This window comes from Calcarisporiella thermophila (genome assembly GCF_041956535.1).
Source record: "Calcarisporiella thermophila strain CBS 279.70 unplaced genomic scaffold VTP21scaffold_20, whole genome shotgun sequence".
Lineage (NCBI taxonomy): Eukaryota > Fungi > Calcarisporiellomycota > Calcarisporiellomycetes > Calcarisporiellales > Calcarisporiellaceae > Calcarisporiella > Calcarisporiella thermophila.
The window spans coordinates 57,560-79,764 of NW_027192210.1; the positions used below are offsets into that span (position 1 = coordinate 57,560).

General features: G+C 39.1%; 8 protein-coding genes across 8 annotated transcripts; 5 read left to right on the forward strand and 3 right to left on the reverse strand.

Annotated features, from left to right (window-relative positions):
• Window positions 1-3,432: 3,432 nt before the first annotated feature.
• Window positions 3,433-4,374, forward strand: VTP21DRAFT_4791 (uncharacterized protein; the record flags this gene model as incomplete). The annotated part of the gene is made up of 1 exon (XM_069395241.1): window positions 3,433-4,374. One exon carries the CDS (start codon window positions 3,433-3,435, stop codon window positions 4,372-4,374), a length of 942 nt encoding a protein of 313 aa, XP_069248407.1.
• A 1,094-nt stretch (window positions 4,375-5,468) lies between these two features.
• Window positions 5,469-6,470, reverse strand: VTP21DRAFT_4792 (uncharacterized protein; the record flags this gene model as incomplete). Its single annotated transcript, XM_069395242.1, has 2 exons — window positions 5,469-6,051; window positions 6,118-6,470. 2 exons carry the CDS (start codon window positions 6,468-6,470, stop codon window positions 5,469-5,471), a joined length of 936 nt encoding a protein of 311 aa, XP_069248408.1.
• A 1,314-nt stretch (window positions 6,471-7,784) lies between these two features.
• On the forward strand, window positions 7,785-10,439 carry VTP21DRAFT_4793 (uncharacterized protein; the record flags this gene model as incomplete). The annotated part of the gene is made up of 1 exon (XM_069395243.1): window positions 7,785-10,439. The coding sequence occupies one exon, from the start codon at window positions 7,785-7,787 to the stop codon at window positions 10,437-10,439; it is 2,655 nt and encodes an 884-aa protein (XP_069248409.1).
• A 706-nt stretch (window positions 10,440-11,145) lies between these two features.
• On the forward strand, window positions 11,146-11,856 carry VTP21DRAFT_4794 (uncharacterized protein; the record flags this gene model as incomplete). Its single annotated transcript, XM_069395244.1, has 1 exon — window positions 11,146-11,856. The coding sequence occupies one exon, from the start codon at window positions 11,146-11,148 to the stop codon at window positions 11,854-11,856; it is 711 nt and encodes a 236-aa protein (XP_069248410.1).
• Window positions 11,857-12,401: 545 nt separating this feature from the next.
• Window positions 12,402-13,363, forward strand: VTP21DRAFT_4795 (uncharacterized protein; the record flags this gene model as incomplete). Its single annotated transcript, XM_069395245.1, has 3 exons — window positions 12,402-12,568; window positions 12,625-12,845; window positions 13,077-13,363. 3 exons carry the CDS (start codon window positions 12,402-12,404, stop codon window positions 13,361-13,363), a joined length of 675 nt encoding a protein of 224 aa, XP_069248411.1.
• Window positions 13,364-14,067: 704 nt separating this feature from the next.
• On the reverse strand, window positions 14,068-15,911 carry VTP21DRAFT_4796 (uncharacterized protein; the record flags this gene model as incomplete). The annotated part of the gene is made up of 4 exons (XM_069395246.1): window positions 14,068-14,406; window positions 14,479-15,213; window positions 15,293-15,670; window positions 15,738-15,911. 4 exons carry the CDS (start codon window positions 15,909-15,911, stop codon window positions 14,068-14,070), a joined length of 1,626 nt encoding a protein of 541 aa, XP_069248412.1.
• Window positions 15,912-18,328: 2,417 nt separating this feature from the next.
• VTP21DRAFT_4797 (uncharacterized protein) lies at window positions 18,329-18,949 on the reverse strand (the record flags this gene model as incomplete). Its single annotated transcript, XM_069395247.1, has 1 exon — window positions 18,329-18,949. The coding sequence occupies one exon, from the start codon at window positions 18,947-18,949 to the stop codon at window positions 18,329-18,331; it is 621 nt and encodes a 206-aa protein (XP_069248413.1).
• A 423-nt stretch (window positions 18,950-19,372) lies between these two features.
• On the forward strand, window positions 19,373-21,112 carry VTP21DRAFT_4798 (uncharacterized protein; the record flags this gene model as incomplete). The annotated part of the gene is made up of 3 exons (XM_069395248.1): window positions 19,373-19,414; window positions 19,882-20,668; window positions 20,766-21,112. The coding sequence occupies 3 exons, from the start codon at window positions 19,373-19,375 to the stop codon at window positions 21,110-21,112; spliced, it is 1,176 nt and encodes a 391-aa protein (XP_069248414.1).
• Window positions 21,113-22,205: the final 1,093 nt, after the last annotated feature.

Below are 22,205 nucleotides of genomic sequence, written 5' to 3' on the forward strand. Positions count from 1 at the left end.
GCTAGACTCACTATCCTGCTCAGATTCGGAATTTGTGCTTTCATCTTCACTACTTTGGTATCGACATTCGTCGCTAGGATAAGCATCTTCTTCGCTATAGTATTCGCGATTCAACTCTTGTAAAAATTCTTCTCGAATTTCCACAGAGTCTTATTAGAGGCATAGAACTCCTTGAGGTGAGTGTTGAGTTTAGAGTCCCCAACGAAGCCTTTAGTATTATAAATAGAATAGTAAATACCGATACTGAGTCAACATATTTAATTGAAAAAGAGCTATAAACGCTAGTAGGAATCAAGCCCGATTTGATCGATTGTTGTATCAATAGCTGCATTACCTACACTCGCGAATACGCCCATCTTACAAACTGTCCAATCTGTAAAGAACAACGTTACAAAGCAGTTTCTTCGCCTAGTAAAAAGCGACCGCGAAAAGTATTTCCGTACTTTTCGCTTACTGATCGATTTAGGATTCAATATAAAAACTCGACGCGATCAAATGAATAGAGGTTGTAATTACCACAATCTATAGTTCTCGATTCCAGCTTGGCAAAATACTTATACAATATATACTATATACTATCCCGTAAAAATAGATATAGAGCACGGTATATCGGTCAGTCTAGCTACAATTTATCTTTTCAAGTTCCCCCAGACTATGAATACAAGGATATTTTTGATGGAAAACGATACAAAGAACTTGTCCAGAATGGAATATTTAAGGATCATCGTGACATAGCGCTATCTGTATCAACTGATGGATTTCAACTCTACAAACAGTAAATTTAATATAAGATTGTGCTAAATCCATTCTCTTGGTAATTTGTTAGCTTTTTTTCTAGAAATACTCATGAATGCTGGCCGGTCATTTTGATCAACCATAATCTTTCACTAGATGTGAGGATTAAGAAGGAAAACCTAATATGCCGGAAGTTTTGAGAAAAAAGAGCTATATTGTGAAGTTGAAGTAAGTGAATCAGCTTTCCCATAAAAACGATGAAGTCGTTAATATATATAATTTTGGGAAAACCGCAGTACAATTTCCATCATTCTTATCGTGGAAATGATTATATACTGGCCTTTGTTTTCTGGGCGGGAGAGTGGGATAAAGATGCCTATGATTTGAGAAGTTTCAATACATGAAGTATAAAACAGTTTGTTGACGTATCTGTGTTGGACAGATGCGTTGGGTGGATTAAAAGAGAGCGGAATATATACGTAGTCGACAAGGAGCATTTTACCAGCCTTTCTTCATAGAGAATATATACAATACAATTGAATCCTACTTATTTTATCAATATATTGCACGTGATAATTAGCTGCATTTTCTTCTCTGTGGTTTTATCTATTTCATTACCAACTATCTCATTTATAAGTTTTTACTATAGTGCAGCCTTTTTTTGATAGTTAGGCCAAAATTTTAAGTAAAAATTTTTCTAAGATAAAAATCAATTTATATAATTTCGGCCGTAAAGTCCGGCCGAAGAAATAATAAACGAAATGTTTCAAGGCCAAAAAATTATTTTTTGGCCGTGGAATTTGGATTATCTCAAATTCCGCCTCTGCCTTGTGGCGGCAATTACTTGCAACTCAAAGGCTGACAGTATGTTAATTAATGTCACGTGAAAAACCTCTATTTTCACAGTCCTACGCCCTTAATTTTAACGAATTTAACTATATTTTATCAGGGTAAATCATGGTTTTGTTTATGTTTTCTAACAGGTTTCCTTATGATGTTTTTTTGTAAGGATGACGGGTGATTCTATCAAAGGGTGATATACAAATAACCAAAAATAAGAAGTTAGGGATCATTAGTTTTCTGAAATATTAAAATAATTCAATACAAAACAAATTTTAAGCGAGTCTATGCAAGATCTTCAAGGCAGCTGAACACGGCAAATATAGATTAATGGCACTTTGAAACGCTTTTTTCCAAATGATTCGGTCATGAGTATCTCTAAATAGTCTAAGTCTTTGTATCTTTTAATTATCATGATTTATCGGGCTGTGCTGTACTCGATACAGTTGCATTTTCACTCTCAGCTTTGGGAAGCATTCTATTTCCCATCATATCAACACGTGTTGCATTTCTCCAGACTAAGAAAACCTACTCAGTTTGCAATCATATTGTACGGTACATTTTGCAAATTAAAACAATAGAAAACCGAAATTGTAAACATGATGAATTGCCTCAATCATATTTTTAAACACATTTAGATGGGATTTATTTCAGGACAAGTGTTTCGAAAATATACAGTCCAATATATTCCACATCTTTCTGGTGAGAAAGTACAGAGTGGATCTAGAATCCTGATATACTAGTAATATGAAGCAAATCCAGTAGAGATGATTATTATTATCGCCTCAATAGCTATACTATAGGTATAATTGAAACTGCGTATAGCCTGGTGTTCAACTCCATATTCCTACTCCGACCTCCCTTTATGCATATGATAGCTAAAGTTTCAGCGGTTTCATTCACGTCGATCCTATTAGTAGGTAGCTCTTTGCTGTACTATGGGTTCTAAAACGAGACGAATTAAAAGGAATAAATAATAAAAATACAGGTTATTAATAAAGATGATCACCTATAGGGAGCAGAAAAGAGTATATGTATTGGGTTGGGCTTGTAGAGTAATAAACTGGGGTAATAAACTTGTAAACTAGTTTCGACCTTAGGAATACACAGTGGCAATAATTACATCATCAGTTATGACGTTATAGCATCCCCTAAGTAAATTAGACCCTCTATCCTGAAATTATTTTAGCCGCCACCACCACCCTGCAATCCCGGTTTTAGTTTTCAGACATTTTTATATACACATACTATTAATATAAATAAGCCGTCAAATACGCTAGGCTTAGTGTTAAAGTCACGAATTGGGGAAATGCCCTCCCATTTTTGTTTTAATTATTTGTAAGTATTTTTGCTTAATATTACTCACCCACGTAATTTACAATTTGATCCTTCTGGGTGAGCGAGGATTTTCTACTTATGAAAATTAACTATGGCTGGAGTTTGGACAGTAGAGATTAGTTTTTCCTATTAACAAACATTCTACTAAAAGGGTACGTATGTTTTACTTGGATCATGTTCCCTCATTTTACGGTTTTTTTAACGCGGATTTTGCTTCAGAAACCTAAAATTTCGTGGTTATTCCACACGATATTTCGGGCAGTTTGAAATATTATGCATGTGGAATACTCGAAACATGTAAATGGATTCATTTGAATTCTCGCTCCGTTATCTTCGAACTCGTACTATATAAATTGGTTATAAATCTCACTGGATAGGAGGCACATTCAAAACAAATAAGGAGAGACGATAAAAGTTAAAGTAAGAGTGTGGAGACTCGTTTGTTAATTACCAGTTCTGCAGCTATCAGTTTAGTTTTTTTTTGTTTTAAAAACGGTGGGGCTATTTAAACTCGACGGTATGTCGACATTCACAAAGGTCAGATCACAAAAATATAACACCATGTCGGAAATGAATGGCTTGGGAATAGAGCTGCTGTTCACGTCGGGCAGCTTTATGACACAGATGGTTCTCTTCAGAAATATACGTAGCAAGGAATTTTTGCTGCTTGCCATTACCCAATTTTTTATTTTGAGCGAGCAAGTCCAGTATCATTTAATGAAATACAATATTCTCAACAAAAACGCACTGACGATATCAACGTCGATTTTCTGGAGCATTTCGCAGATATTGATCACTTTTCTGTACTTCAGAAGACTCGGCATATTCTCCACCAGGTACATTTACCTCAACAGGGTGTTGATGGCATTAGCGATAGTTTTCAACATCCTTGACAGCTTTTCGTGGGCTAGTTTTGCGATTACAAACTATACGCGCGACGAATATGCAATCCTGCTCTCCGTCAGCGATATTTTGTCAGGCTTGATAATTACGGTTTATGAAATAATATCTCTACACACTGTCAGAAGCACACTTTCGAATATCAGCTCTTTTGAGTACGTCTACAAAAGGATCGTGCACGCATGCTTTGTCACCACAGCGTTGGCTCTCGGTCTTTATGATATGGTGATGTTCGGGAAGAAAGAGTTTGAGAAAGCCACTGACTTGAATGAGATGAACCTCTCCATCAAGTTGATTTCGTACATGCTTTACTATAGTATTTTGCTCTCAGTCAAACAATCGAGATCCGAGAGCACCTCAAGAGGGATATCTTCTTCGCACATAGAGTACAATCCAAGACTACCAAATGGCACACCGAAGTATTGCGATTGTAAGGCAAAGCGCGACATGGGCGGCGGTGACTGGAGCGCCTGCTCCTGCAACGGTGATTCCATCCAGTTGACGGCACCAAATCAAGCATATAATGAGAGCGATAAATATTTGTGTGCAAATAGTGTATAAATTGAGTTTTCAGTATTTTTTAATTAGTTATCACTTACTTTTTAGTATAATGCTCTAATAAATGGTTATTCATTTAACTCGAAATTAAAATTGATAAAATAATATACTAAGTGCCTTAGTAGACAATAATAATGTAATTAAAATAAATCCAGAACACACCAATGGAATATTACAGTTGGATAATTAAGGTGCTTTAAGAAGCAGTATAAATCACCATCTAATATATCGCTTCGTATTGGTAGGCAGGATTTTGTTGTGTTGAGTTGAATTGAAACGAAACTACCAATAGTGGTTAAATGGGGAGAAACGAAGCAGTTCACAAAGGTAAACAGAAGAGCATCTCGAATATATGAACAAGCGTAGCAGCAATTCGACCCTTCCAACTATCTTCGCTAGTATCTGCGGTATTTGCAGTTTCCATGGTTAGGGAAACCTGAAATCCCATCCCTAATTATATAAACTGGAGTTAGCCTAAGAAATTAGTAAATTTTAATACAGTGCTTGGCACAAAAATTCTAACCAAAATATAATGCTTTGACCTCCAACTCAATTGTGAATAGAAATCCGGAAGTTTCTATAGAAAATCAATTCGTACGAGATTTATAGAGAAGTGAAATTCTTTCCCCAAAAATAGATCGAAGATTGCAAAAGAAAATAATTATAGTTTTGGCTCTATTTCGTTGCACTTCTATATTTCGGAGTCGGTGCTCTTAAAATACACACAATAATATTTTCACTAAGACCAACTGAGAATTTTGTCAAGTGAGTTACTCAGAGTAAAAATCTGTTTCTAAATAGTATAGTAGTACAATTTCAAAAAAAAATATGTAAAATAGTTATGCACAAATATAGTCACGCAAAGAGATATTAGTCGCACGAGTTTATTATGAAAAAGAAGATATTACAAGGCGAGGTTTATCAATATGTTTCAATAGTATTATGCCTGGATAAATATGTCCAGACAAGCGAAATTTCAGCAGATAATTAGTCGCATATATAAAATAAGGGCATAAAACCAGGTATAATACTATGGAAGATTTAAAACCAATACTTTCTTATACGAACTAATGTACATGTGCTATGTCAATTTAAAGTTAAAATACACCTTTCCATCCGAGCTTCTTAAAGCACTCTTCAAAGGTTAAGAAAGAACGCTGGACAAGACGAGTTTCCTTGAAATTGCGACCGGGGAAGAATCCATATTCATTGTAAAACTCAAACGACTCGCGCAGATTGTCATCTGAAGCAATATAAGGGAAATCTTGTGCAAGCCTCTCGGGTGGTATATACCGATATCGAATACTCTGACCCGAAATGCGTGACATCATCTCTGCAACCTCCTCCCAGGTATACTCTTCTCCAGCTAAATCGAGGGATTTTCCAAGATATTGGTCACGATTAGCAATAACCTCAGCGATCACTGGTCCAAAATCATAAGTGGAAGAGATCATAGCAAGCTTAACATCTGGCTTCATCGTATGGGCAATTTCAAGCTGACCATCTTGGTTTTTTTGTGGCGGGTAAAAATTGATAAAATTCTCGTAATAGAAACCCACTTTTATCACAGTAAAGGGAAGTTCGGTTTGCCTAAGGTATTCCTCAACGCGAGCCTTGTTGATGAAGTGGTACACTTTCTGATATTTACCATTCGACACTTTTTCTGTATCTTCCAAAGAGCTATAGATAGTCGAAAATAAGTAAGCCATATAACTAAACATCGAAGTCAAATCCGCCAAACTATACCTGTAAATAAAATGCTGTACACCAGCTTTTAGTGCTGCATCCACCATATTTTTTCCCTGACGCTCCTCCAATCTGTGGTCGGATTGAGCAGTTTCCGAATCGAAGTAATTTGTCACCGCAAATACTGCGTACGCCCCCTTGAATGCTTTGTCCAAGTCTTTCGGATCTGCCAAATTTGCCTTTATAACCTCTACGCCTCGCGAAGCTAGTGTCTTGGCATTCGGGGAATCAGGGTTACGTGTAATTCCGCGTAATTGATATTGGTCAGTGGGTAATAGAGCATTGATGACGGAGCCACCTTGAGAACCAGTAGCTCCAACAACAACGATTACAGGTTTTGTTATTGTAGACATGTTTTTTTTACAGATAGATTAAGTATTGCTTGTGTGAACTATTTTTCTTGGAGCCATTACCCAGATTTATATACAAATAGACGGATATACTAGACTTATATTGCTTATTCACCACATGGATGACTCACCGACTTCGACGCCTAAATTTCACTCCGACAATATATCCACACAAAGCGCAGATTAAATTTGTGTGTATTCGATTAGTCAATCCTCTCAAATTGAACAGTCAATCACTAGCAAATCAGAGAAAAATAATAAAAAACTAAGACTGATGTTTAGTTTAAAACATACGGAAGAACGCGCTGATCATAGTTTACGCAATACGTTATGTTTTTTGCTATATTCGTAATATTTAATTTTTCTTAGGGTTACAATACTGAATTGTTTATCTACATTCCTAATTGATGTCAAGTTAATAATCAATTACACGGCTCTGATAAGAATTAAAAAAGCCATTACAATAGCCATTTGTATCCTTATATTGGCTACTTCTAGAATGATCTGATAAGCAATAGCGTTTGAATCTGTAGCTCCAAAACTGGTCGCGTTAGGTATGTTAGGTATATATGTGCATTTAGAATTTAATCAACTGGAGTATGTCCACGTTGAGATACTTTTTAAAAATCTTGCCTCTAGTAGACACTTCTATTTCCAATTACTCAAAGCTATTAAGTTTTAAGAATCAATGCAAAGTGGGATTTATTGCTGCGTTGGAGAAAAGACTCTTTCACTAATTGTAAGCATATCCTCAAAGTGTCGCATAGCAATCTCTATAATATGCTTTCAATAAGCCTGAGTGGAAGGCAGAAACTAGGGCCAAGGGAAGAGCTGGGTCAGGTATTGGATACCCTATATACCTCGCCGCAAACTTACTGATTCCTATTTAAAATAATATTAAAGCTGGATGTTTTCAATCAAAGACGCAAAGTGTTATTATATGCAAGTTCTCCCTCACTTTTAAGCAGTATATAGGAGAATACTTTGATAGATTTATCTCGAGAACTCTACAATAAACAATAATCTTCTACTCATTCTATTCTAATTAGTATAATGGCAATGACGCTTTAGGTCACTGCTAAGTGAATTTCTTCCCACACGTGTTGAATTATAAAAGAATTTAAACACCGAAGGTAAAAACCTATTAGTTTTGCTAGGCTATTTCATATATATGTATTGATATTTAAATATTATTGCATGTCTCTCTAAATTAATACCAATCCAAATCAATATCAGATTTCTAAATTATCCTTTACTTTACTACACTACCATTCTGTTTCCGTTAAATATTTGCTAATTACCTTCAATATTTCTAAGATGTCAACAGATGAAATCTCATCCGCGCCATCCCTCACGGCCAAACTTGGTCAACTCTTCATGGTCGGATTCTATGGCCTGGAGCCTAGCGACGAATTGATCCAGCTTATCACTACTCATCAAGTTGGTTCCGTCGTTCTTTTTTCCCGCAACATTGCGTCAGTCGAGCAACTTCGCTCGCTGACTCTATCGCTGCAGCAAATCGCAAAAAATGCCGGTCATCCGCATCCATTACTGATTGCAGTTGACCAAGAAAATGGAATGGTTCGTCGCTTTGGTAAAATGACAACTCTATTCCCCGGTAATATGGCTCTCGGAGCCCTACCCACGTCTACGATTCGAACTGCTGAATCAATCGCGCGCGCAACCGCCAAAGAGCTTCTCGCACTCGGCATCAACTACGACCTGGCTCCAGTCGTAGATGTGAATAATAACCCTAAAAATCCCGTGATTGGAATTCGTTCTTTTGGACAGGATCCTCATCTGTGTGCACGGCTTGGTTCCTCTATGGTAAAAGGTTTCCAAGAATGCGGTGTAATCGCTTGTGCGAAGCACTTTCCAGGTCACGGCAACACGGCTGTTGATTCACACTATGGTCTTCCTGTTATTTCTAAGACACGTGCCCAACTAGAAGAGGTGGAGTTGGTGCCTTTTTGGCGATGTGCAAGTGATGATATTTCAGTGGCAAGTATTATGGTAGGCCACATGCATTTGCCTGAGATTATGAAGTCAGAGTCAGGGCATAAGAAGCCATGCAGTGTCTCGCGTGAAGTGGTACATGACATGTTACGTATCGGAATGGGGTATCAGGGGGTTATCATCACCGATTGCTTAATTATGGATGGCGTCAGGAGCACCGTGGGAACTGTGGAGGGTGCAGTCATGGCCTTACAAGCTGGCAATGATATAGTGATGATTTGTCATGAGCATGATAAACAGCGCGAGGCCATTTTACGGGTACAGGAGGCGGTTGCCAAAGGTGAGATTGATCGTGCCGAAATTGAACGGTCTTACGAAAGAGTTATGGCACTCAAGAGCCGATACACTAGTTGGAGTGCTGCCTTGGAGTTGACAGACGTTTCTGATATTCGCTGTGATGCTCATCTCAAACTCAGCATGGATACCTATGCCTCCACCACTACTGTAGTTAGGAATGAGGCTGGCATAATCCCATTGCATCTCTCCCAAGATCAAAATCTCATGCTTATTACCCCTAACGTTATCGCTACTGGAGCATTTGACTCATCCAATCACGCATTTGCGGCCCTTGAGGAGCAAATCCGCCTTCGACATTCCAATATCAACCACTGGAAAATTCCCGAAACTTCTGAAGCTCAGCTTCAGTTAGCCCAGGACGCAGATTTCAATTCTAAAGCAAAGCATGCCGATCTCATTTTGATTGTTACCGCTAATGCCAATTTGCACGCGAATCAATTAAAGGTAGTGCGATATCTGCTAGCCTCAATTCAGGTACCTATCGTAATGGTGGCATCGGGTAACCCATATGATCTGGAGGAATTTTCTGCTGATAGTATCAATACCTATCTTACCACTTATGAGCACACTGAATCAGCGTTTGGAGCTCTCACCGCTGTCTTATTTGGCGAAGTTCGTGCCCAGGGCAAACTACCTGTAGAACTTTTATCAGGTTCCACTGCTTCGAATACTACTGCAAATATCATTGTTGAGGATTACAATCCCCAAAGGGATCTTAATTCGGTTGTAGCGCTATGGGATGCTAGTTTCGGAGACAAATGGCCACGCAATACAGATCGAATTGAGGTGGTGTTGCGCCGCTGTGGGAAAGCTAAGCACTTTATTGTACGCGGAAGTAATGGCGACGCGATTGGGTTTGCTGCGACGAGCATTGACGGCGAGGGTGATAGTTATGGTCACTTAATGCTAATTATGGTTCATCCTGTGGCTCGACGCCGCGGAATTGGCTCGGCTCTTCACACTGCTGCAATGCGTCATCTTTATTCCCATCCCACAATTAAGTCAATCCAGCTGGGAGCGGCGTATCCACGCTTCTTTTGTGGCGTTCCCGAAAATCTAATGCCTCAAGCTGGGCCGTTTTTCGCCCACCGTGGATGGCGCTTCAATAGCGGGTCCCGTCCTGGTATCGTATACGATTTAATTCAAGATGTTCGCCAATTCGTGACACCTGCCGACATAACGAACAAGATGGTCGATGCAGGAATTGTAATTGCACCCATTTGTTCGGCAGAGGAAGTAAAAGAAGTAGTAGAGTTTGAAGAAAAGCATTTCCCATACTGGCGTTGGACTTACGAGCACCATGCTGATCTTGGTGATCTGGCCGACCTTATCGTTGCACGAGATGAACGGGGAAGTGGCAGAGTCGTGGGCGCCATGGTTATATATTCAGCTGAAAATTCGAGCAAGGAGCGAACTGATGTAGGATGGTGGGATGAGAGCCTGTTTGGAGCAAAGTGCGGTGGGATAGCATGTGTTGGCGTCGATGAAGCCATGCGAGGCAAGGGAATCGGAGCAGGGTTGGTTGCTTATGGGAGTGAGATTCTGCGCAAACGCGGTGTCGAGCGCGTAATGATTGATTGGGTTGTGCTAGAACGGTTCTATGAAAAACTGGGATATAAACGGTGGAGGGGATACTATATGAGTGATAGAGTGGTGTAAGGGGATAACTTGACATAACTATTAAGACACGTGTACAACCATTATTTATTAATACTCTTTTTACAACGATTCTTGACGATTAAAGAATAAAACTTAAAACTGCAGAATGCTGGCGAGCTATATTGATAGTTGATATATAAAAAATAAATAAAATGCAATTTCACAAACACAGTTGTCCCTCCCATTAGATTAAACTGTGTTGAAATATATTATTTTCCTCTAAAGCCATATAAGTGATTTTACTCTCATTATTTGATATTATAAGTGGTGTAATGAATCAATCTTTTTCTTAAATTACTTGAATTGGAATATTTGGAACTCCGAACCCTCCAGAACTCGAGAAATCTTTCAGTTTGGTTTTGACTGTAGTAGTACTGGAATTTGACCTCAGTTTAATTACATTTCTTAATTTTTCTGGTTGTTTTCTCAATTCTTAATTAATTATTGTTGTATAAAACGAAGTATAAGAATTTCGAGTTCAAATTAATTTTACTTTATTGGACTTCATAATCATTTTCTTATTCTTCTATTTTCCTACTTTGTTATAATAAATATTAAGTTCAGTACTTAGTGTTTATTTTAGTGACGACTTTCGATCTAACTGCGTGAAGCTACCAGAATCCATGAATCTTAAACAAAACACCAGACTAGACTAGACACTAGACACTAGACACTAGAATTATTTTTACGAGACAACATTGGAATAATGGAGCCGATTTTTGTACCAGCACCTATCCGTATGCCTGAACCCGCCAGATTTGGTGGCAGGCATTACCCCAGCGTGCGCGAATGGATTAATCAAGTTGAGAACTATTTTGTGGGAACGAAGCTTCCTGAGCATATGAAGATCCCGTATGCAGTCGCTCTATTCCAAAGTGACGCCCTTATTTGGTGGGGACACTTAAAAATACAAGGGCGAGTGCCAAGGGAGTGGGAGACCTTTAAAAACGAGGGCATCACCATGTTTCAACCGATAAACTCAGTTAAACATGCGAGGGCTAAGCTTGCAGACTTGAAACAACGACGAACTGTACAGGAGTATGTCGTAACCTTCCAATCGCTAGCAATTCAGATTCCGGGCATAACTGAGGAAGAGCTGGTTGACAAGTTTATTCGCGGATTGAAACTGCAAACGAGAAAGGCAATAGAATACAAGAATCCGTCCACTTTAGATGAGGCAGTTATGGAAGCTAAGCGTTACGATGCCGTTTATTTTCGAGACCGTAATCGTCCCCAACTCAGCGATCGTGCCTCAACTGATCGCGAAAGTCAAAATGGACTACGACTAATAGAACTCGGTGCAATTCAAAAACACAAATGGCTCGACGAGAACGAAAGACAGCAACTGAGAAAGACCGCATCGTGTTTCCTCTGCCGCGACAAAGGTCATATAGCCAAAGCCTGCCTTAAGAAGTAGCGAAACGCGCTATCATCGTCGGGATAATTCAAGTCTCGGTGCTGATGGGGATCTCCACTGGGACCAACGGTGAAATATATTGTCCAATAACAATTCCCCACAATCCCAACTTGGCGAGATGTCTAATCAACGTACGACTCAACTCAATACAACGGCGACGAATCAACACTGAGATCTTCTGATGTATCAAGGATTTCTGGATAAATTTCCGGTCAAAGTTCTTGTTGAAGGAGGAGCATCCGACAATTTCGTGACAAAAGACTGAGGCTATTGTTTCGGTAATAAGATATTTGAGACTCCCAGTTTCGAACTATCCTTCGCCAACTCTGACGAAAGTAATTTTCGACTTTCGGACTCCTAAAGTGTACTATGGTAAAAGAGCAGTTAAAATAAAAGAGAAAAATAGGAGTAATGACCTGAAAACATACAGCTGAGCTATTTAAAGAATAACAAGAAAAACAAAAACAGGATTTATCATTTACAAACAAACAAGTAATAATTGGATGCGTGTAAAAATTAACATCAAATTAAAAATCCTGACACCAATGGTGAAAAGCAGATCTGTAGCCGAAGACTCGTGGATATACACCTACGACTCGGAGAATATGAGCAACCACTTAATTTTATTGTCGTCGATCTTCCGCATTATGATATCGTCTTGGGAAAGCCATGATTTGCCGAGCACAACCCTCAGATCAACTGGAGGAAAACGGTAAAGTTTTGGCATCAGGACCAAGAAATCAAGCTCAAGGGCACGCGATGCAATAGCATGGAAATGCTATCTGCAATGCAGTTCAAGCGCATCGCCAAAGATCACAAAGTATTTGCAGTAATATTGAAGAAAGCTAGCAGTACCGAACCGTCACAATTCGATACGAACAACGATATCGAGGAAATAATTGCTAATTACGAGGACGTATTTCTCAACGAGTTGCCAGCTGGGTTGCTGTCAGAAAGAACTGTGGATCACCACATTGAACTCGTGCCAGGTAACGAACACCGTCGAAGGCGTCATACAGATTAAACTACCCTGAAATGAACGAGATGCATAAGCAGTTGCGAAACTTGCTTAAAAAGGGTTTCATCCAGCTCAGCAAATCACTATTCAGCGCGCCAGTGCTTTTTGCTAAGAAAAAGGGTGGCGACCTAAGGATGCGCATTGACTACCGCGCACGGAATAAGTTCAAATCAAGTATTCTCAAAGATTGACTTAAGAACAGATTATCACCAGATCAGAATCGCCGCCAATGGCGTCCTAAAGACCGCATTCAGAACACGTAACGGCCACTTCAAGTTTCTAGTGCTGCCTTTTGGTTTGACCAACGCGCCTGCGACATTCATGACCCTCATGAATGACATATTTCGACAACCGCTAGACCCGTGCGTTATCGTTTGTCTTGACGACATACTAATTTTAGCAAGGACACACAAGAACATACGGAATACCTGCGGCAAGTTCTTGACATATTATGCGAAACAAAACGAGAATGAGCCCATTTTTACCTAACTCCAAACTACATTCAATCGTACCGTCAAGCCTTTTGAATTTCACACCACGCCGGATCAACGTCCAAGCAATTGACGACTTCATCCTCAGAATGTCAAGTCTACTCAAGAGCGCTTCGGTTAATTTGTCAGTCGCGAAATGACATCTAGCCCAGTACTCCAACCAAAATTAGAGAAGAGAAGAGTACAAAATTGGGGTTACAAGTTCATACAATACAAGTTCATAAGACCATACGAGATCACTGAGAAGATATCACTCGTAGCCTACTGATTTCAACCAGTTGAAACAGAAGGACTTAAATACGAAGTAAAGCGCGTTATGGACAATAGAACAAGGAAATTCGGCCGCATCGAACGAGTTGAATATTTAATTAAATGGACCGGCTACGACAAAACGGAATCTACCTAGGAACCTTTGCGAAACTTAGAGAATGCATAGCGAGCAATAGAAGAATGTGAAAATTCGAAGAAATTGGTTTAAAATAACCCGAAAGGTGATTTTTAAAAAGGGAAGAGTTGGATTGAATCAATCTTATTCTTGAATTACTTATATTGGAATATTTGGAACTCCAAACCCTCCAGAACTCGAGAAATCTTTCTAAGTGGCGTCCGATAATCTTGTAGATTATTTGATTATTTCATTTTATAAAATTACATTAAATAAACTGCTTAAATTGATAAATACAATATTAGATATCAATACGATCAGCTTTCCTCAACTTTGTCAGATGCAACGCCCGGGGTCACTGGTACAAGGCCCGAAGAAATTTCCCTTTGTCGTGCTTCTTGTCGCAAATATTCATCAGCATCTACTTTAGCCGAGTCGATATCCACCCATAAAATCAAAAAGATAGAGAGCACAAATATGCACACCACAAATACCCAAGGAAGCGATTGATTGCCAGAAGCTTCTTGAATTGCGGTAATGATAAAAGGGCCAATCCATGCGGAGGCTTTGTTCATGAAGCCCATCAAGCCAAAGAACTGGGCCTCATGACCACGGGGAATAAGCTCCGACAGAACAGTGCCAGCATAGGCCCAGTACTAAATGATATTCAGTTAGTGAGAGTGTATGAGAAATCAACTACAAAATCACAGTTATATGATGGCACTTACCGGTGCGGTAAAAATACCATTAATGATATAAAAGAAATAAATCTCCCACATGTTATGGTATCCAATAGAATCGGTCCAGGTCCCAATCAGACCCCAAACGGCTTGGAAGAGTGAGCCGACTATGATGAACAAGAGCATTATCTTCGACGAAAGCCGGAAATATTTCTGCACATAAAGCATGCCAAAACATCCAATGATAGAGCAAAATGCTCCGACTAGATTAACCGTGACCACGAAAGTGGTAGGGTCAATAAATTTAGCCGCCTGATTCTGGAAAACGCCGAGAATGGCATTGATTGTACTGATACCATCGGAGAGGATGAAATAAGCGAGTAAATATTTAAAAAGTTGCTTCAGCTTTTTGGCCTCTTTGAGTGCGAACCAATTCCGCTTAAGACCCAAGGTCAGATAATTAGAGCCCGGGGGTTTTGGTGGCCCAGAGCGATTTTGTGACCAAAATATATAAGGGATGGCGCTGATAATCCAAAACACAGCGCAAACTACAATGCCTATGTTGTTTGAAAGATAACTGTTTTCCTTGTAGGTGGAGCTCAAACCCGCAAGACTGAGAATAGCAGTCAAGGCCAAATAGCCAACATTACTCCATGCAGTAGACACGGCAGAAATATGAGATTTGGCCGCCGAAGTGAGACGCTCCACCTCTAATGCAGGCTTACTCTCATCAATAGCTTGGCGAACTTCTGGGATATTTTGAGCAAGTCGAGGGAAAATGCACTAAAAGGTTCAATAAGCCCACATTAAAAAGCAGTTGAAAATCATTTACAAAACCAGCAAAGTAATGTAAAATCCATACCCAGTAGAACACCAAAGTGCCACCATATAAGATATTGGCAATACTGGTCAAGGCCGACACAGCCATCCAATCCATATTGGGAATTAAGAAGAGGAAGTGTACGGCAATACAGGAAACGTTGAAAAAGAGCAAGAACCAGTATCCCCATCGTTGGTGGTCTGCCATAGATCCAATAGTTACAAAAAGGATCATCTGAATGGCAAAACAGATTCCTTGTGTTAGATATGTCCAACTGGAATAGTTAAGTCCATTAATAACACATGTCGAGGGATGCCCGCCATCGCATTTCTCTCCAGTCGTTGAGTCTACTCCTGCAGCAAACAAGACTTGAGGTAAAAGTGCACCAAGCATAAGAACATTGATAGCGGTTCCATTGTTCTAATCGTGAGCAAAGAATGTATTTATCTATCATCAATAATATATTGATATCAGATCTCCTACTTACGCCATTATATAACAGATAATATGCCCAGAGCTCCTTTTTAGATGTCACGGGTTGCCCTCTGGTGGAAGCGATTTGGGTCGCAGAGGGTCCATCACCGGAGTAGTCTTCAACTTGCGCCAGGGCATCCAATTTTAATTTGTTGCCCTGGACTTCAGGATCGGCTGGAGAGCTCATAGATGCGGTTGTGCTTCCCGATTTCGGAACGATGACGGGGAGATTGGTGGAGTCCGAGGAGGGAACGAAAAACCCCTTTATAGTCGAGCTGAGCTTAATTTGTCTTGCTGCTCGTGACCATTCTGAGTTACATCAACTTGAATTAGAGTTTACTAAAGTGGTATCCTGCATTAAGGTTCAACTACTAATATACCCATAGTAGAGATGAATACCGAGCGTATTGCTATAATAAGGCTTTTCCCACGTGAACTCCAATAAGTTTGGCAACAGCTAAACTTCCCGGCAAATGCATTAGGCAACCGCCACAAAATTAATGCAGTCATCATAAATCCTCTGTGCCATTGAACAATCATTGCTAAAAGGACTAAATATAACTTGAATGTAGCGTGGCTATTGCGTCTGAAAAATTGAGTAGGAGCCGAGTATCGCTGCACCACACTGATAAATACAATCTGCGGAGTAACCCCCATAAAAAACCGACTATTTTAAAGCCTTTTTTTAAAAAATTTCGTACCTTCATAATTTGACTCTATATTTTAAGTGATTGAACCCTGATAAACAAGCTTTCAGAAGGTCGGGATCTCTTCCCTATTGACATATTCTTATCATAGTTATCGACATATGTATATCTAAGGTTGATATAGCATATTCATTAAAATTTTATCGACTAAAAGTCAACCTTCTCTCAATAAAACGCCACTAAAAATTGTATTTAGATAAATGTATAATAGTAAAAAAGATGAAAATGAAAATTTATTTCTATGTTGGGGGAAATTTAAACAGAATAATACAGATAATCTACTCTAATGACCTACACAACGAATACAGAGCATTACAACGATAAGGGATGTTCACTATTAAACTACTCAATCGAAATCAGCGGAAAGGGAGTTATCCTTTCAATTTTCGTACTCTCTTCTCATATCGTCAAGCTTATCTATAAGAATGCTCCAGGCGTCAGAGCCTAGAGCAAGGCGCAAAGGTGGTTTTTCCTCGTAGGCCATCTTATATAGCACTGCGGCTGTTTTAGCAGGATCGCCTTTTGAAGAAGCATAAAGGATAAAATATCTTGTCTAAATTTATTGGCCGGTGACTTCGCATAGGCCGGATGATGCTCAGACATGACTAGTGACCTTTTATCCCAGCCCATTCGGAATCCACCAGGCTTAATGTTCCACGCAGGATCAAGCTCCTTTGCAAGCCCTTCTGAAAGTGCTTCCAAAGCGAATTTACTGGCTGAGCATGCTATGTAGGCAGGATAAGCAATTATGCCGCTAACTGAGCTAACGTTAATAATATATCCCCCAATAGGCTGCTGCTCCCTAAGTATCTATACGGCCTCTCGACAAACATTCACTAGTCCGAAAAAGTTGACTTCGAATTTGCTATGTATTTCCTCATTCGTAATGGATTCTCATTCTCCTAGTTGGCTGAATGCCCCGCTATTTACAACGACATCAATCCGCCCAAATTTGTGAATGGCCCATTTTTAACACGGCGAAAATACTTTCCTTGACAGCTAGATTCATTCCTGCTATCAGAAGATTATCGCTAGAGTAATCCAACTCCTGTCGTAACTGCCCTGGAATTCTTCCCACAGCGACTACACGATCTCCCATTCTCAGGGCTTTATCCACCAATGCTCGTCCGATACCTGAAGACGATCCGTCAAAATTTTCACCTATTTTTCACTATATTAATAATGGGAGAGGAGTCTACAAATTATAATGAAATTGTTGAAAAATTATAGGGAATCGCGAACCTTCTCCTTCTTTTCTACATGCTCCTATACGTTTTCTAGCGGTTTTCACCAGGCGAGTTTTCTGTAGGGTTGAATGCACTTTGAATACCTAACGTACTTTTTAATCTTCTTTGCATCTCTATTAGAATCATAATTATTTTAAACCTAATATTGTTCTTATTCATTTTAGAATGGTATTTGAAAAAACCACATGTAACATATCCAACAGAAAGTTCGCAAGTGCACACAAATAGATAACGTATAGAAATACATAAATGCTGTTAAAAGCATTCGTGATTCGCTAGATTTTTACTAACTTTTCACTTTCTTTTCGCAATTTATTTATAAGATAATAATGAGAATAATGAGAATAATTAGAAACCTTGGTAAAGTGGGAATTAGAAGTCTGTTTTAAAATAATAAGTACGAAAATTATTAAATTTTTCAACTTATACCTGGTCGACCCTAAATCGACTAACTACTACTACCAATTCTAAATATTGTACAATCTGACCAATCGCTACTTTTTAACTTTCCTTATCCTATTATCCAAAGTCCTCCATCAACACCAATTATCTGGCCAGTTATATAATCCCCTGCATTCGACACCAACAATAGCAACCCTCCTATATCTGTATTCCGCCCTATTCTTGGGAAAGGAATTCCCTTGGATGTATTATCTAAATCTTTGGTAGCTCTGTCGAGTATCTCTGAAGGAAATATTCCCGGGTTCTATCACATTCACGGTGATATTTTCACCAGCTAGATCGGCAGCAAATAGTTTAGTAAGATGATTCACACCCGCTTTGGACACAGGATATGCATATAGCTTCACTCGGTTAGTTCGATTCATTATGTTAGTGGTAGTGGATCCAATATTAATGATTTTTTCGGGGTGCCCTTTTGTGGCCTTCAATAAGGGAAGGAAAGCAGCGACCATATTATATATACTATCGAGGCTGATTTGGAAGATTTTCCTCCATTTTTCCTGATCATCCTCCTCACCCGGGAACCTCACACCAGCATAGTTCACGAGAATATCGAGCCGTTCTTCAGGAAAGATTTTAACCAGTTCGTCAATCAACTCACGACTAGATACATCGCCTTGCAGTGGGATGATATTCCCACCTGACGCCCTCTTCAGCACATCCAATCTGCGTCCCACAATGTATACTTTGGCCCCATTTGTCGCAAGGGTCTTTGCAATCATGAGCTCAATCCCGGATCCCCCGCCGGTCACCAAAGCTCTCTTGTTGCTCAGATCGAAAAGCTGAGAAGCCTGCAGACTCAATTCCATATTTAAGCTAATTAATGTTAAAAAACAATCGCTTTAAAATGGACCCTATTTAAATGAAAATTAATAATATTTGCGTTCGGCATTATTCAGACATTTCTCGATGACAAAGAGGATTATAAATTATTAAATAATATTTAATATGAAACATCTTGAGGAGAAGTATTATTTCTCCATGAGGCATTTCACATGATATACAGTGTATATCAAACTGGCATTTCCCGGTTCAGAGGACTTTACAAAAAACTCGCCCGGTGAAAATTGATAGAAAACGTAGAGAAGTATGTAAAAAAGGTAGAGGACGTTCGCGATTCCTTAAATTTTTATAAACTTTTCACCGGGCGGGTTTTTTGTAAAGATATGGATTCGACCAATTTAATGTTATTCAGTCTTATCCGAAACACATAACAAAATTTAGTATGAGTTATGACGACCGATGGTTCTTTAACAGGTCTTATAACTGCAGATGTAATTACGGATTATATTCTAAGATGCAAACAGTTGTATATTGGTCATGTGTAATTACTAATTCAGATCAATAAGAAAAACTTTTGCTACAAAAAAAAAAAATAAGCAAATATTCAGCTCTCGAGGAGGTTGTGAATGCTTAGCAGATCTCTGAGTAAAAATAGAGGAAAAATAGCAACTTAGTCTTATTAAGATCCTAATATTTCCTTTGTTATCCCTGTTGTTTGTCAAAGTAACACTAATAAGCATCAATAGATCTAACAATTCTTAGAAGTGAATATTCATATTTGGTAATATAAAAATCTTGTTGATGAACAAGGAGCTGATATTTTTATAAGGGGGGCTAAAAGTCATTTGCAGGAGTTTATCTCATCACATCTAATCGTTACATCAAGGAATGGTACGTGTTAATTATCTTTGCGTACTTCCTAATTTCTGATAGTCATGTCTGGATTTATATGTAATAGTCGACCACAAAAATCGAGAAAAATGGTCTTAAGATCGGTTTTACTTTCGACCGTAAATCGGATTGGCTCTCCCTTGGCTTGACTAAAGAAGAAGTTGCCGAGTTTGATGATGATAAAACAATTGATTCTATAGCAAATACCCTCCGGGATATTGGCCATGATGTCGACATTATTGGTAATGCCCATTCTCTTGTTCAAAGATTAGCCGAGAATAACTATGACTGGGATATCGTTTTTAACATTTGCGAGGGTCCAAACGGAACCATTGGAAGGGAATCTCAAGTGCCTGCAATTTTGGAATCGTATAACATCGATTGTGTTTTTTCGGATTCGGCAACACTTGCTTTATGTTTGGAAAAAGGCCGTACCAAAATGATACTTGACTATTATTCAATTCCAACTGCTGCCTACGCAGTAGTGCCCAATCTTAATCCGAAATACAACGATGTATCTGAAACTCCAGGTGCTAATGCTATTTCTCGCGCACCCACGCATTATAGAGAGTCCCTGTCACAATTTCCGCTATTTGTAAAACCTGCTAGTGAAGGAACTAGTAAAGGAATCTCGAGCCTTTCTAAGGCCGAAACACCTGCTCACCTGGAAGAGGTGGTCAAGTCCTTGATGGCAAAATATCCAGGACAAGATATTTTGATCGAGAAGTTCTTAAGCGGAAGAGAATTCACCGTTGGCATTTTGGGAACTGGAAACGAAGCAAAAGTGATAGGAATTGCTGAAATACTTTATCATACGAAACCAGGAAAGCCTAAGAATATCGATACTTCACCCAGTAATTCACCATCTTCATCTTCCTCTCCAGGGAGAGCGACTTCGCCAAATGCCGATTTGAATGTCGATTTTTTTTTCGCTGGGCTTGAAAACAATAGAATGGCAAGATCTTGAATATGAGGACATTGCCTCGATCAACTTAAGCCCAGCGAGGGATGCGGTTATCATTGAAGTTGAGAAGATTGCGCTAGCCGCTTGGCGGGTCCTGGGTTGTAGGGACTGTGGAAGGATTGATGTTCGGTGCGATGTCATGGACGATAAGCTCGCCAAACCGCATATCTTAGAAGTGAATCCATTACCTGGCCTCGTTCCAAATTATTCAATGATAGTCTTGTTAGCCGAGGGTTCAAAAATCGCATACAAGGATTTAATCGGGCAAATCGTTGCTGAAGCAAGCAAGAGGTGCTCTAAAAGTGCCTTCATAAACGGGCATCGAGAGAATTAGGCTAGAAATCAGAGTTCGATATTACTGAGGTTTGGTTATTATCATATACTATATATCCTGGTGAATCAGTTATATAGATCTCTTTTGGCTTGTTTTTGTTTTTAAACACTTACAATCTATATAACACGGAATATCTATTAGAAAAGGACAAGTTGCAATTATGTATTTCATGCATTGTTTTTGTGCAAAGGTTTATCCAAGCATCATTGAAGTCAATTTGAATTTTCAGATGTGGAGTGGTCTAGTAACCATCTACTTGTGTAAAAACAGGTCTGTTTAATATCTAAGCATTTTGGCCTAAGTGCGAACATTATTCTCCATTAAGGTGATATACGTATTTTTGTCTTATTTACACCTCTGCTCTTGCCACTTAAAAAGGGATTTAAGCGTATTTATGCAGAAAATATAATCAATACAGATTTTTTAGGATTTTTCAGCCCCTCAAAATATTGATACATGGGAATCAGATGAATCTAAAGGCACACATTCAAATAATAAGAACGAATATATTTATATATATTTGTATTTGGTGTGCAGAGATTGCATTTCATTTAAGAATTAGAAACAAAAGATTATATCTATTAATATTTTTCAGTTTATTAAATAATATAATATGGTCTTGGTTGTGATAAAGAGTACAAATATAATTTTTATACTAATACAGGGGTCAAAGTATTATTACTTAGTTATTATCATTATATAGTATTATGGGGTTTAGGGAAACCAATGTTAATAGGAAGTGCTCAATCTAATAGGGGCATCTCCTATAGAGGGTGGTTGTCGAGGGTGGGTAAGCGCATTTTACCACAGCAGTGGCCGCATTACAAGTGGGCGCAGCGTAAGGAATAGAGCTAGTCGTGCATCCGCCAGGAGTAGAGCAGCTGAGGGTCAAATATGAAGTGGAGGGAGGATTATTGCATCTCACCTCAGCAGTCGTTGCGCCGCAAACCTGCAAATGGGCGGGGTAAGAGCTAGTTGTGCAGCTGGGAGGGGGGGTAGAGCAGCTCCTAGTCAAAGTGGAAGTGAAAGGCGGATAAGGGCACCTCACAATTGCTGTTGCTGCACCACAGTTTGTCGGAGCGTAAGGAAGGGA